The following is a 15,992-nucleotide window of genomic DNA, read 5'->3' on the forward strand; positions in this document are numbered from 1 at the left end:
AACATTTCTGACCTGTGGAGAAATCAAGTGATGTTTCAACAATATCTGATCTAACTTTTGACTGAAAGTGTGTGGTCACAATTCTCATATACTGTGTGTAATATTAAATAAAACATCTCTACAAGCTTTTATCACTGAGAGAGAGGACATGCTCACACAATCTTAAAATTCGCGATTTCATGTGGATACAGATGTGAATCAACTTGTAGCCAATTAGGAGGAAATGCAGGTGGAAGCGATCTAAAAACAGAATCAAATTTAATAAAGACACGCAATCAGAGATAATGGGATACACGTGCATTAGTCATCAGGTTTGTAGATGACACAGAGGTGGTGGGCCTGATCTCTGGTAATGATGAGGTGTGTATTTTCAGTTAAACTCAAGTCAAAAAACTAGAGCAAGAGAAATAGTAAATGAACTATGAGAGCTTTATGTGGGAGAAGACAATAGTTAAATCAGTGAAGAGCTTTCAGAGACAAATATAAAACCGTGATAAATAGATTTTTAGAGAAGAACTGCTGACAGCTATGTCACAATCATTTGTTTGTTTTTTTATTTGATTGTTGATCTATTCACATTTCTCACATTGAGACAAAGCAGAAAATACATTATGTTGGATGCCACCATTGGTGGTTGGACTCTGCCGCAATGAGATCAAAAGGTTCAACTGTAATGTAAAGTCTGCAGCCACAAGGGGGCAGCAACATATCACGCAGATTCTGTGGCATAGCCTGGAAAATGAAATTCTGCCTGTAAAGCACATCGTGATAGGTTATTTTGTGTGCCAGAAAATGTATGTAAAATATGCTGGATGTGAAATCAAACATAAAAACACATGCAGAATTAAAACAAAGAAAATCCACCTGTCCTGAAGTCAGCTGAGCTCCCCTGGGGCAGTATAATGCGATTTGTCTCTATTAATATTTCACAGTTTCGTATTTTAAAAGGAAAGCATTTTGCATTCTTCAAATAAGACATGGATCAGTAACAGCAGACATTATTGGCATAGGTCAGGCCTGTCAGCTGTGAAGAATTAGGTCTGCTGCTGCAAATGGAATTATGGTTTTGTGGCTGCAGTCTTCATCTTTCAGACAGTAAGGTGGTGGGTGGAGAGCCAGGAGTGCATGATAAATGAATGTCACCGTGTGTAGAATTTTTATGTGTTCAAAGCATCTTCACTGCCGAGTAGATGCCTTTATTTTTTTGCATATGCACAAAAATGCATTCAAGTGTGATGTTGCCTTTGGGCTGTCAAGGCAATGATATAAATAACAAATATTTCTCTTTTTTTCCCATGCTCACAACTGCCTCACATTAAAATGAAATTCCTGTCATATTACTACATAATTGTATGACCTCCATCTTGCATCGACCATAACGCTCAAAACGGATCAATCTTTAACACATTTTAGCATCTTGCATCATGTTGCTGGCCTTCCAGCACCTCTAAATTTATCTCCTGAATGAATAAAAATTAAATATTTATATCACTCCAGCTTTAAGTGGGCTTCCCCTCTTTAAGGATTCATCTCTGGCCGCCCCCTCAGAGGTAAGCTCTGCATTTGGCGAAGCGGAAGGGAGATTCCTCAGCTCTTCCAGTCATACACCCCCTCCTCTGTATGATGTGACCGTTACGCACCACTATAATAAGCGGAGACGTGATTCTCTGGGGCGAATCCCTGCCAACGTCACTCCCAGACCCATATAAATACGCCGAGCAGAGGCTGAGAGCCAGACTCAAGCGAAAAGCGCGTTTTCGACTACAACAACTCTTTAAATCAAGGATTATTTGGATTGCCTTCGTTGGATTTTAGTTGCCAGCACCGAGTAAGTATCTCTACTACTGAGTCTATCTTTATTTTGCGTTTTTCATTAAGAGTAAAGTTGAATAAACATGTGGTCAAGTCATAAAAAGTCAGCCTAATCGATGTTTTAATTTTACATTCTAACTATATAATATTACACTGTTTATCATCCACTGCACCCATAATAGACTTTTACGCTTTTCTTTAATGCCTCTGTATATGTGACTTAACATTGAGCACAAATTTACGCACGACACATCTATCCACAGCTCTTCGGTACAAGCACAATGACTTTGAACAAGGGTGACAAATTGCGGAATATGGACAAGAGAAGAGGCAGCATGCCGTTCCCCATGAATCTACCCAACCTGCACCGAAGGAGCATGCCCGTGGACGACCGGGACCTGCGCGCCACGATGCCACAGACGGGCCAGACCGACGAGCTGTCCAACCTCCTGCGCTGCACGTCCTACTCCCCCAGCGAGCAGCACCGGGGCAGCTGCGCGTCCGACTCCTCCGACTCAGTCATCTCTACCGGCAGCGAGGCCGAGAACCAGGTGTACAAGGTGGTGCTCCTCGGGGAGCACGGCGTCGGCAAGTCCAGCCTGGCGCGCGTCTTTGGAGGAGTTGAGGATGCTGGTCACGACTTCGATGAAGCAGGTAAGTGGTGATGCTGAGGATGAGTCATCAACCATAGCAACCCCCTCCCCTACTCCCCGCACAGACACATACACGCGAGATGTCCATTGTGTGAAGATACAAGTGATAATTGGGACTGTCAGGGGTTAATTTAGTCTTCTTAATGATACGCAATCAAGTTACATTACCAACATAAGCTTTAATGAATAGAGAGTAGTTCTAAGCAGGTAAGATTATCTGAAATGTAGTCAGTTACTGAATACAAATTACATGGCACTTTTTGTAATTAGCAATATACTGGATTACAAAAATCTCTTTATTTTTCAGTTTGTAGTCCCTACAGTTAATTCTCAAAAATTAGAAACAGCAGTGTCAAACAACTTTATAGCTACTGTTTATACATCCCACCCCATAATCCCAACATCCCAACAAATAATCATCAAAATAGACAACCAGGGAGAACAATAATAACACTTAATAACATTTGGTTAAAAAAAATGAATAATGAAAAAAGAGAGGAAGGGGAAAGGGGGAATAATTAAGTAAGTAAATTAAGAAAAAATAAAATAAGTTATTATAAAATTAATAATTTATTAATTATAAAATTGCCATATTTTGCCATATTATCAAAAAATGTGATAAAGTAATCCCTTTTTAAACATCTGTGTATTGATTTTGAAAAGTGGTATAAAAATACAGAAGAACAGATGCACAAAAAACATTTACACATTTTTCAAAAGCAATCGGGCAGATTATAGTCACTTATTTTGTAATCTGATTACCTACCCCAATTACATGTAATCCATTACCAGCCAACTCTGGTTCTGAGATATTAAGCATCTAACTTTTTGGATTTTAAAAAGATTAATTCTGAAAACACATTTAAGTATAATAAACATTTTTAGAAACCACATTAAGCCTTCTAAAGTCTGTAATTTAGAATTTTGTTTACCTGTGAGGATAGTCAAACTAGTAGTAAAACCGATGGATTAGAAAAAAAACAGGGTTCTTATTTTTGCACGCAATCGTGTCCATGCATTGATTATTGCTATTTCCATCTGCAGCGAGGCAGCAGCCCTGCCCTCAGTAGTCCAGCTGTCAGAAACACATCCAGTAGCATCATGTGAAGGGAAAATATAAAAGGCCAGCAGTGATGGCTTGATCACAGGCTGTGATCAACTTACTGCTTCAAAAGAACAAAAATGTGCTAAAAGCAGTGTGAAGAAAAGCAACAACACACATTGACAACAAACACGATTGTTCAGATAAGAGCTGCTTTGCTCCTCTCTGTCAGCGTGTAACTCGATATTCTTTTTCTCCCTCCCCTCAGGAAACACGTATGACAGATCTATCGTGGTGGATGAAGAAGAGGCCTCCATTATGTTGTATGACATCTGGGAACAGGTGAGTTATATATTATTTATGTTTGTTTATTTACATTGATTCATGGACGTTACATTAGTGAAAGAAGGGATTAGAGATGTATGATTCTAATCTTGGTCTCTGTTTCCCCCTTGAAGGATAACAGCCAGTGGCTCAAGGAACAGTGCATGAGGATGGGAGACGCCTACATCATCGTGTATTCAGTAACAGACAAGTCGAGCTTCGAGAAGGCGTCGGAGCTGCGTATTCAGCTGCGCCGGGCCAGGCAGTCAGAGAACATTCCCATAATCCTCGTTGGCAACAAGAGTGACCTGGTGCGGTCCAGAGAGGTGTCAGTAGACGGTAAGTTTGTGTGATTAACTAACTTTTGAACTGAAAAATGTAGTAATAAGTAATACGCTTTAAGCCCAGGGGAGGTGGGTAATGAAATGTGGTTACTTTATAAAAATGTAATATTTATCATTTGAAGCTTAAAAGCTATTCTGGAGGATTTTCATGATCAAATCTGACAGAACTGGTTTAGCTTGTCTTTCGTGGGGTCAAGCCACATTTCTTACTTGACTGCTCAGGTTCAGGCCCGGCTTACTGTCAGAAACCACAGCAAACTAAAGCTGTCTGCCAAAGTTTTAAAACTAATATCACTAGGGTTACCATTTTCTGTTTTCTACCTTAAAGGGATAGTTCAGACTATTTAATGTTTTCTTACTGTTCTAATTGTCCATTCTCCATGTGTTCTTTTATTTCAGAGGGAAGTGCCTGTGCGGTGGTATTCGACTGCAAGTTCATCGAGACATCTGCATCCCTTCACCACAACGTGCAGGACCTTTTCGAGGGCATCGTCAGACAGATCCGCTTGAGGAAAGACAGCAAGGAGGAGAACGCACGACGCATGGCCAACTGCAGGCGCAGGGAGAGCATCGGCAAGAAGGCCAAACGGTTTCTGGGCCGCATGGTTGCACGCAAGAACAAGAAGATGGCTTTCAGGCAGAAGTCAAAGTCCTGCCACGACCTAACAGTTCTCTGAGGACAAGATGAGACAGAATGAGACAGACGGACATTTTTTCTTTGGCCTCTGAAGACCAGACGCTGTGTGTGTTTTAACACTAACCCTAAAGGACTAATAGAGCTGTACAGAAATATATTTTTATTTTTTAGACACCAACCAAAAGCAAAGAAAGGACTTAATTAATAAAATATCATTATCATGATGGTGATAACCTGCATGAAGCTTTGCAAACATTTATTTTATTTTATTTTATTTTATTTTATTTTATTTTATTTTTTGTTTGCCTTAAACATGTTGCTGTCATAATATGATCAGTATGTATGAAAAAAATCCACAAAGGCTTGTTATTTCTAATGAGTTGCAAAGATTGCCTTGCTGTTGGGTTATTGTTGTGCTCCTTTATCCGAGGGGACTGTTGTATATATTATAACATGAATGATGCAGAATGTGACATACATCTCATTATTGTAAAAGACACGGCACAGGATCACAATACTCGGTCATCTGGAGTCATATTTACTTGAAACGGGGTATGCAGGTTCGTGCCTCGGCCAAGTCACTGAGGTCAAAGATGAGAGAAAACTTCTGTTATTCTATGTTGTTCCATGACATTGAATTCAGGTTGTGAATGTATGAGTAAAGCAATAAGTTATATTAGTCTCGTGAACCTTGACATTATTTGGAAATTCTTTGTTTACGTTGATTTCCTTTTTCAATAAAATATAAAATCAAATCATAAAATCTCCTCTGTCCTTTATAAAATAAAGCATTCAGCAGAATGCAACAATAAAAGAATAAGTAATGCTGAGACGATTTACATCCTCATGAATATTCATGTGATGGTATCAGTGGAGTGGAACCTCACTGGCCATTGGTTTTTTGCAGGAAGGAAACAAGGTAGTTAAGCATGTTTATCTGGAGGTGTTAACCATTAATCCACCAGAGGAGTACAAGTACGCAATTTTTCCACCCGATTTAAACTCGTCTCACAGCTTTCAGAGGCAACACACACACCATTTGGAGAAGGTAAGCTACAGATGTTTTGTTTTGTTTTGTTAAAAATAGTTTTGTTACCTAAATTAACTGGCACTTTTTGCCATGTTTTGTTGCTGGCATCATCTGGTGTTGTTAAGCTACAGTATATCTAAAGTTTGATATTGCAATATGGAGGCTTAAATTGGAGTTAATAGAGTATATGGGCAATGATTTGGTGGCCTATTCCTAAAGAAAACATCTTGAGGTAAAAGATATCTGACAGATATTTAGGCTCTGATGAAATTACATAATCTTTGCCTCTAACTTGATTTTAACAGATAAAAGCTTTATCTCCAAATCTGATGTGACTTTGTCGTCTTCTGTGCAACAGACTATAGTGGGAGTTGAGATGTTGCTTTAAACAGCTTAAGCACATGGCTGTGCATTAAAATGTAGGCTAAACACAGTGAAATATGTGCGTATGAAAGAATGCCGTGGTGGTGAATCTTTAACAAGACAGAAATTGTGTTGATTGTTGAGCCGAGGCCATGTGGTCTGAAATGCTGTGAATATGCCACATTTACAGGCACTCATGGCTGACAGAGGAGCTACACCAACGTTCATCACAGCTCTCACAGTAAGATTTTGTCTTTTAATTACTAATTGTTATACTTTGTTCACGCACACAAGCAAATTCCATTTAGAAATGCTTAATGTCTTGTTTCACAGTTGGTGATACTTCAAACATTTGCACTGTGTTCTGGGACAAATGTTAAAATTGGTGTCCCTGAAAACTACAACGGTATTTTCCCATGGTATCTAGCCAAGGTAAGGCTTTTCAACTTACTTGAATTCAACAAAATACTCTTTCCGTTGCTCTCATTGCATTCTTATATAATCTCTTTTTCAACTGAATATAACCAAGGGGAATAGATCATATACCTCTCAGTGTAAAACAAGCAAATTATAAATATAGTAATCTGAGAGGCAAGTCAACAGTATCACTAAGTTTCAATGGCAAAAAAAGAAAGCATCAATAACTGTTGGAAAGGTCTGAAATCCTTCTTATGAGGCTGATCTTTAAACATTTAATTAGATTTCATTTCAAAAGTTTCTTCAAGTTTAAACTGTGTAAATGAAGACATCTCCTGCATCGAGCCTGTCTGTCTTTAAAAAGTTTTTAAAGGGTTAGTTTGGATCATTTGTAGTGGGATTGTGTCAGATAGGGGAGAGTGATCAAATAGATTTTCTAACCTACATATGTAATATCTTCAGACAGACTACCTACTTGTGTCTTATTTTTGTTCATACCCACAATTTCTTCTTATTTTTCAGTAACCATTGGGATTCACCAATGGTTTCTAATTTTTGCTCTCTGTTCGTATTTGCTGCTTTTATCTATTTAATTGTAAATTCAGTGTTTTAGGGGTTTTAGACTATTGGTCATTTGAAGATGTCTCTGGAGTGATGATGCTCTGGAAAATTGTGCTTTTTTTGTCTAAAGTTGTTTAAAAGCATGTTGATTTCACTACTGCTGAAGTTCTTTCAGCCTTTTTTTGTTGACATCTCCAATTTTTGGGCATTTGCCAGAGTATCTGCGCACAGCACACCACCTGCCCTTATTTAGTGTTTAGGAGGCATTATCTATGCCATAATTGACCTCCAGTTTATGATCAGGAGGGATTCATCATTCACCGAGTAAGAGCAGATTTGGATGGTTAAGACTGATGCATCTGGGGTTGATTTCTTGGTTGATTTTTTTTCCTTTATTAGGAAATCCAGAGAACATAGAGGAAAAAAGAGAAATTAAAGAAAATGTTGCTTAAAAAAAACAGATTGAGGCAGCACAAGACCAGAGCAATTCCTTTGTTCTGCAAGGTAGTTTGGTAGCTTCCTACACTGGCACTACCACTACCTTCATCTACTGCAGTTAATACAGTGATTATGGAAAAGTACCTCATACAACTCCACTTCAAATAATCCAAACTACCCCTTTAAGTGGTGAGGAATATGATTAAAAGACCATGATTGGTGATTGGTCTATTGGCTGAAAATTATGACGGGCCACAATCAGGCTCTTTTTTTTTCTCTCACCCATCTTCACATAAGGTTGAAGATGAACATGCTGCCGTCATCACTAGACTATAATTGGAGCTTTCACAAAGCTTTTCATGCATCAGACCAAGCCTCTGCATTCAGTCCAGCTGGGTGGCAGGCGGGGTGTTTTGTTCATACATGTCACTCACACATCCTCTGGATTGCACAACAGCATGAGTATCTGGCACTTTAATTGGTTGTATTGTGACGTCAGCACATCGTGTATGACACATAGTCATATTTTCAGCCTTGAATGAGCGCCATTAACGCTCCTGAAATTGTGTGTTAATGGCCACAATGGAGAAGTTGGATAATAAGCCCACTTTATGTTTTAAATGGAGAGGGCATTATAATTACTTAAGATTTGTTCAAGGTAAAAGCTCTTCATGATAATATGTTCAACAGAGAGAGCTACACTTGTCATCTCATTTACTTTAATTTCATGAATGGTCAGATTTGCAAACCATACAAAGTACAAAGCACTGCAAGTGTTTTTAATTACCTTGTGAATGACCAGCCTTAACACACCACTGGTTCGAAATTTGACAGTTTGCTCCTATTATATTTGCTTTAAAACATCTTAACCTTGTGTGTGTCTTGTCTAGGCTGCAAAGTGCAAACTTGTGGCATTGTTATAACACGAATTTGGTCATCAGAGAAGCTGAATGGCAGAATTCTGGCAAAAATAAGATGCAAAGGATCTATAGTTTTCTTGTTGTCAACAAACCTCTTAAAACAGCTTTCCCCAAACTTATGAGTTTTGACACATAAGTTTTCCTGGTCAGCTAGCAGGCGTCCAAGCCATCAGTTGAATTCATTGCATGTTTTTATATTAATTTTAAATATATATTTTTGGGGCACAAGGTGAGCCACCTAAATGCTAAATGCAACAACATAGTATAAACACTCTAATAAATAACTTCCAGCTTCACAAAAACAAATATTCACTGACTTATCAACACAGTGGATGATGTAAGCTTACAAATTGATTCCTCAACTGCTTCACACCTCCTGACCCACCATATCTTCATCATCCCACGAGTCACAGTCATGGTCAGAGCCGCTATAATCTTAAATCACCTTGATACTGTATTTACGGTTCTTGAAGTGGCCTCCGCTGGTCCTGGATGCTGTGTTCCAGTCCAGTCCAGTCAGACCGCTAACTGAACTAACTAGCTGACAGTTAGCAGCAGTGAGCTGGTGTTACAAGAGAGAAGGTCCATGTTGCAACAACCCCCTGTGGCTAACGGCAAGATGCAGCTCTTGAATGGAGTTTCAGGTGTTTTTCTTTCTGTGACCGACTTACTTTTCAGGGACACACCTGTCACTCAGAGTGGGCGCACCTTTAATTATGCATGACTTTATGCCTTATTATATTTTAAACAGGTGAGTTATATAAAGATTTGCCCCTTGTACACTTGTCATGTGCAGGGAAATTAGCTATACAGACCAAAACTGTTTTTGTACCAGGATGTAAACATGTTTATTTCTGCAGTAAAGTTGGACATTTTGATGTGAGGGTCTGTGGAAACTGACTCATTTTTGGGGCCAGCCTCTAGTGGCCACTCAAGAAACTGCAGATTTTGGCGCTTCCACGTTGCCCCAGAGGAAGTCCAGCCCCTTATACAATTAGACTGGAGGCATAATTACTGTTTATCGATGATTTTGGGATCGCATACATGTAGCGTTAATTTGTGGGGACGAGTACAACTAAGGTGAAACAGCTGTACCCGTCTTCATAGTAATACAGGAACATGTCTCCCAGCACAACAGTGATGCACTTTTAATAGTTTTTAGACAACAATAAAGGTTCAGAGGAAAAAACTTTTTTTAGCTCTTAAAACACCTTCAATACTTCAATTTATGGTTTTGTTCTTTTCACAGATTTTACAGTAAATATATTTGAAATATCACCAGGTTTAACTGTTAAGGAATGTAGCACAAGTGGAGATCAGCTGCAGCTAGTGTGGGTGCTGTATTATTGTGTATCTTCAGTCAAAATGTCATCACTCAGACTTTCATTTTAACTGAACATGTGACTTTTCACAAGACAGCTGTGCTTTTCATCCCTTATTAAATGATCTCTTAATGATCTTTTATTTCCTGTAATTAGTTAATGTTTAAGTGTTTTTTTCAAGTCTCAGTTGGAAAATCAAATCACAGATGACTGCAGTAACTACCCTGCTGCTCTAGTCTTCCTACACTTCATAGTTTTTGTGCACATGGTTTGCTTTTAAACAGGAACACAAACTGATGTTTTATGAATGTTGTTGTGTTCTGCACAGCTCCAGAACCTGCCAGCTAATTATAGTGACCTGGTGGTCACAGGGGATGATGAGGGGATATTCGGAGTTGAAGCACAATTTCTGTACGCTCAGAAGCCACTGGACAGAGAGAAACAGCCGTCCTACTCTCTGCAGGTAAATCACATTGTGTCATGTGACGTCATAGTGGTGATAGCAATTTCCCACACGTCTTAGCTAATGGATAGTTCATTCATTCAAGATGCATCAGATTCAGATAACAAGGTTTGGTTTTTCTGTGTTCTGACTTGTTTGTCAAATGACGTTGATGTGCTCATGTTCCATAATGTATGAAGAGTTAATCACGCTTTAGATTCTCATGGGAAGGCCGCATGCCAAGTGTGTTATTTAAAGATTCTTACAGGGCGTGTGTGTGCGTGCGTGGCAGGTGTCCTTCAGAACATCAGTGCACCGGCAGAGCTTCACCGTCGAAGTGTGTGTCATCGACAAGAACGACAACGTGCCCAGTTTCATAGAGGAGAGCATGAGGGGCAGCGTGCAGCTTGGCCTTCTCAAAGGTATGAGAACCGTGAGCTCTGATGTCACCATGTTACACAAGCTTTTTCAGCCCTGGTCACGCTTGTAGACCCTGCCACATGGCATACAAAAACTCATTCAGTGGAAAACATGTCCAGTGTATTTCTAGAAACTTGAAACTCTAGAAAAAATGCAGTAGTGTTACCATCACCATAACCACAGAATATAATATAAAAAAATAAAATGATCTGAATAACAATCTCCTCCTGCCTTTTTTAAGTGGCTAATGTACTTCTGACTGTAACTTTTACTCGGAAAATGTAAACACATGCTCGTTTCATGTGATTTCAAGGAGAATCAGAATCGATGGCAGGCTGTCAGAACTTTACAGAAAAACATCTTTTCACTGATGTCTTTTAGGCAAAGATAATAATTTAGTTATTAGAAATGTCCTTGTATCAGATTTGATTACATATTTTTTCTCAGTGATTGCAATGGATTACAATTACATTTATTTTTTTTACTATAATTACATGTAACTATTTACATGTATGTAGCTATTCTCCAGCACTGCCAGTATCCTAGTAGACATCTGTGTAAAATGTTGTCATAATTCGCAGATGATTCTTGCGTTATGGCCAAAAACATATTTAGTGTGGTCACGGTGACCTTTGACCACCAAAATCTAAACAGTTCATCTTTGAGTCCAAGTGGACATTAGTACCAAGTTTAAAGAAATTCCCTCCATGTGTTTTTGAGATATAACGCTCACAAGAAGCATGCAGTCATTAATGTGCACCAAAAGAGATTAGCTGTGGACAAGCTCCAGGTCCATGTAGTGACACACACACACACACACACACACAAGTGATTGCATGATTCCCACCAGATGTAATGATTCATTGTTAACAAGGGTCACTTCTTTAAATCAGCTCTCAAACTATTTAATAATGGCTGATGATGTTATTGAATCATGTTTTCTTATATGCAAATGAGGCATTCTGCAGCCGTATCATCTTTCAACTTGGGTATCAATATGCATTTATCTATATAAAACCAAAGACATGCTTAAAATACTTTTATATCTTTGGTTTTCTGCCTTGCATGTCCTTTCATTTTCTGTATGTAAAGACAAAGTTCATGTGCTTTAAGTTTGTGGTGGGGAGAGATGTCTGTGGTGCAGAAGGGAACATTTTTGACTCTGCATCACGTGTGTCTCAGGGATCCCCTTCATGCAGGTGGAGGCACTGGATCGTGATGAGCGCAACACTCCTCACGCTGAGCTCCGGTTCAGCCTCATGGAACAGACACCGAGGATTCCCTCCAGCCAGATGTTCTTCATCGACTCCATCACTGGAGAGGTTTCCCTCACTGAGGAAGGTCAGTCAGAACCGGTGACTCAAGGGAAGGTATCAAGTTACTGTCATATTTTGTTTGTTTTCCTTTGTTTTTTTAAGGGAGCTCATAATGCAGGGTAATCTAAAGGACAGCACCTCTGACACTATTGTTTTAAGCATGTTTTCTTATTTTTGTTGGACATTAGTAATGTTTAAACAAGCTGCTTCATTATGTGACCCATAGTTTTCACATTTCACATTAGTTTCCACTAACATTGCCACAAATAATAAATGCAGACCATTAGGCACAAATTGCACCACAGAAAGATATGTTACGAAATGTTTGTACAAGTTTAGAGTCAGTGTTGTACATAGCGTCTCTACTAGAGAGCGCTGACAATTTTTTTTTTTTTAATGTGAAATATACTTCTCAGTACCAGTTGTTAACAAAAGATAACTTTAATAAACTGACTGGAGAAGGTAAAAATCCAGCATTGGTAGTGCTTTAACTCAAAGGCTATAATTTTTTATCCTAGAAGAAGAAGAAAGAAAGAGAAGAAGAAGAAATTGACAGAGCCTATTTTTTTACACTACTTAGTTGTGAAACAATAACACAAGAAAAAATGTATTAAAACGATATTACACACAAATATTTGCACCATGTCAACACAGAATATCCATAACATACATACACAGACATTATTTTAAATAATATGCAATACAAAATATAAACTCCATATAAAATATAAATAAAAAATATAAAACAATAAAACCATACTAACAAAAAACAATAATAGACCTACTGTGGGCCTATAAAACTGTTTATGGAAAGGAATAGCTTGTGTAAATAAGTAATGATTGCTAAAAGTCTAATCATAAAATAAATGCAGGTTATAATGAGGCAAACAGTAAACTTTTTTTTAAATATATCATAATAATTTAAATGAATCTGAAAACTTTTCATGGGCCCATGTGGATCCCTGGACCCCTATTTGTTAACCACCGTTCCAACTAATAATTGCAGTAAAGCATTCTACTTGATGCCGTTGTTGAAACATGATGAAAATGGGAGAAAAGCCTTAATTTTAGGAAAGCGACAACGGTTCAGTGATACATCCTATAAAAAGCCAAACATGAGATATAAAAAAAACAAGCATTTATCTTGTTGGGTGGAGAGTTACTTGAAATTCAGCCTTATTGCATGTTAAAAATTTAATCAAATGCAAATAATGTAGTAAGATATGATGGAAAAGTGATGCAGTTATGTTATGTTTCTTCCTTTAGGCACACAGACATCCACATATTGTACAGTGCACACATACACACACACACACACACACACACACACACACACACACACACACACACACACACACACACACACACACTTTCCCTCGATGCAGTGAAGTCCTGTATGCTGGAGCTATTTCTGTAGCTCTGGTGTTGCCCTTTGTTACGGCTCGGCAGGAGCTGGATGACTTTCACGCTTACTGGTCCCTTCCGGCCCACACTGCTGCTGCTGGGCTGCTGGTTTCCACAAAGCTTCACAGTAGCAGTGAAAATTGACAATTACCTCCTCAATTTTCTACCGTACTTTCACATTAGCCGTAACTGATGGTTACGGTTACCTCTCTACTGGGCTGCTGCTGTTATTTCTTTTCCATTTTAACAAGAAATTGAAAATTGAGTGATGAATAGTTGCAGCACTCACTTAGAAAAGCATGAACGTGTTACATTTAACAGGAAATGTCCACTCTGAGTTTCTGTAAGCCATCACTTGATTATATGGTGTTTGTATGCATTTTTTTTTAACTTTTTGTGTCTCCTTATATTATTTTATTTTGCATGACTTGCTATACATATACGTACAGTATTCCGTCATTAAATGCAACACTATACTGTAGTTGCCTTTGTCAAACTGGTTCATTCTTGGCTGAAGTTAAAATAATATGTTTGTATAACATCTATCCCACTGTGACCATCAGGATCCTCTGCTCTGGACCCAGAGATGTGTGGCCGTTACAAGCTCTCAGTGATGGTGAAAGACATGGCAGGGAAGGCGAACGCTTTCTTCACCACTGGCATCGTCACTGTTGAGGTGACTGGAAACACCTGGGCATCACCCGACCCTGTGCGACTGCAGGAGAACCTCCCAGGCCCCTACCCCATCCCCATCTCACAGGTGAGGCAACACCACCCTGATCAAGACTTTTGCACGTGAAGTGTTTTAGTCCACACTCTTAGAAATAATGCTGCTAACTTGAGTCATGAAGGGTTCTTAAGCTTGTTCCCAGAAGCGAACCCTCTTTGGTTCCTGGTAGAACATTTTCCAAAGGGTCCATTTGGAACCCTTTCAGAGAGTTCAACCCAACATCAAGGATTTTGCCTAAAACTATCTATGGCAGGTTTCGCCCAGAACCCCTGTCAGAACCCTTCTATGGTATAATGGTTCTACCGAGAGCCCTTAGCAAACCACTTTGCATTTCCACCAGTTTCAGTGGAACCATTGTGATCATCAACAGAAGGTGCTGCACAATGCGCAGCGACCTGTAGAATATTGCACGCTTTGGTTCTCATGGAAAATCTGCCACGGGAACCAACGTTGAACGAACTGCTCAAAATTAGATGCGTAAACTTGGAACAGGGCTGCTTCCATGTTAGTGAAAAAAAGCCTATCAGAGGGTTCTATCCAGAACATTTCCAACTTCTAATGGTGCTAACAACCCATGGGAATCTACCAAGTGCCTTTTCTTTTATATTCAAAGGGTTTTATCTGGAACCCACCCACAGGGTTCTATGGTGAACCGGTTTCTATTATGGTACAAATACCCCTTAACAAACCCTTGACCAAAGCATTCTTAAAAGATTTCAACAATCCTCAACTAAGTATTTCTTCTTAAAAGAGTTCTTTGGATGAAAAAGAATCTTAGCGGAATCCTTAATCTTACAAAGACCCATTGACAAACACTTTCTTCAAAAAAGGTTCTTCAAAAGCAAATGGTTCTGGGTAGAACCTCTGCCCTTCAGGAAGAACACATTTGGAAGCCTTATTTCTAAGAGTGTACATGAAAAAACACTTTTACTTATTGGATTTTTACAATAAATCATGCAGACAACTCGGGGTAAGTGCTGACTTTATTATTAAGCATTTCAATCTGTTGTATCGTATTACAATAAAACAAACTCTATCAATAACCCAGACTGAGTAAAGTGGCATCATGTTGCCAGTTGCTGTTTTTAGGGCCTCTTGGGTCCTCCCTAAGTGACCAAATACTGAATTATTGATGCTGTTCAAATGTCATGGATCCTTTCAGGCTACCTCCTGACTGAGTCACTTTAACTCCCATAATCACTCACTATACCACCCACCCACCAACCACCAACCACCACTCTGAGGCGTTTTGTACAAACCTCACAGCTTAAAGGCAAAATGCACGCTAAAATAGACTTCACAATTGTTACTTTAATCATATGGTGCAGCTCAGTAGGAATATTTTTAGTATTTTGTGTCAAATAGAGAAAAATCCTGCACCAGTAGACTCTAAAGCATTTTTTTTTGTTTATTTTTGGCATATTTGCCTATTAATATCTCAGCTGTTCTGCAACACTGAAGTGTTTAATCCAAATTAATTTGCAACTATTTTGATAATCAATCAAGATTAAAAATCTCTTTTCCAAGAGTGTCCAGGCCAACATAAAACAATATAAAATGTAAAATGATGAACACATTACAGAGTTCTATGATATAAAAATATATCTCAACTTTAAAAAACATCTGCAGCCAGATGAACCTGTTTCCAAATTATTCAAAAACACTTTAAAGGTGTCCAATGTGACCAGCTCCCAAATATTTAGGTGATTTTGCAACTGACTCCAAACCGAGGGAGTAGCATACTTTAATATCCTTTTTCACAGTTCAGAACAGACTTTCAAAAGGCAGACATTTTCAAGCAAATACGACATTTTATG

General features: G+C 38.7%; 2 protein-coding genes across 3 annotated transcripts in view; both read left to right on the top strand.

Moving 5' to 3' along the window:
* The first annotated feature begins 1,667 nt into the window (after window positions 1–1,667).
* Window positions 1,668–5,575, top strand: rrad (Ras-related associated with diabetes). The gene is made up of 5 exons (XM_084715621.1): window positions 1,668–1,828; window positions 2,076–2,466; window positions 3,776–3,849; window positions 3,966–4,170; window positions 4,575–5,575. Exons 2-5 carry the CDS (start codon window positions 2,094–2,096, stop codon window positions 4,850–4,852), a joined length of 930 nt encoding a protein of 309 aa, XP_084571747.1. The 5' UTR covers window positions 1,668–1,828; window positions 2,076–2,093; the 3' UTR covers window positions 4,853–5,575.
* A 197-nt stretch (window positions 5,576–5,772) lies between these two features.
* cdh16 (cadherin 16, KSP-cadherin) overlaps window positions 5,773–15,992 on the top strand; it is a 39,040-nt gene continuing 28,820 nt past the window's right edge. Inside the window, exons 1-7 of one of the 2 annotated variants that reach the window (XM_084724074.1) lie at window positions 5,773–5,860; window positions 6,396–6,446; window positions 6,539–6,637; window positions 10,192–10,326; window positions 10,598–10,727; window positions 11,908–12,066; window positions 14,009–14,205. In XM_084724074.1, coding sequence (XP_084580200.1) covers window positions 6,402–6,446; window positions 6,539–6,637; window positions 10,192–10,326; window positions 10,598–10,727; window positions 11,908–12,066; window positions 14,009–14,205 — 765 coding nt within the window. In that variant the 5' untranslated portion in view covers window positions 5,773–5,860; window positions 6,396–6,401. Of the gene's footprint in view, window positions 5,861–6,380; window positions 6,447–6,538; window positions 6,638–10,191; window positions 10,327–10,597; window positions 10,728–11,907; window positions 12,067–14,008; window positions 14,206–15,992 lie in introns of those variants that run through there. The other variant, XM_084724066.1, reaches the window with a different exon arrangement.

The sequence above is a fragment of the Lutjanus erythropterus genome, chromosome 1 (assembly GCF_056507025.1).
Source record: "Lutjanus erythropterus isolate fLutEry1 chromosome 1, fLutEry1.hap2, whole genome shotgun sequence".
Classification (NCBI taxonomy): Eukaryota; Metazoa; Chordata; class Actinopteri; order Lutjaniformes; family Lutjanidae; genus Lutjanus; species Lutjanus erythropterus.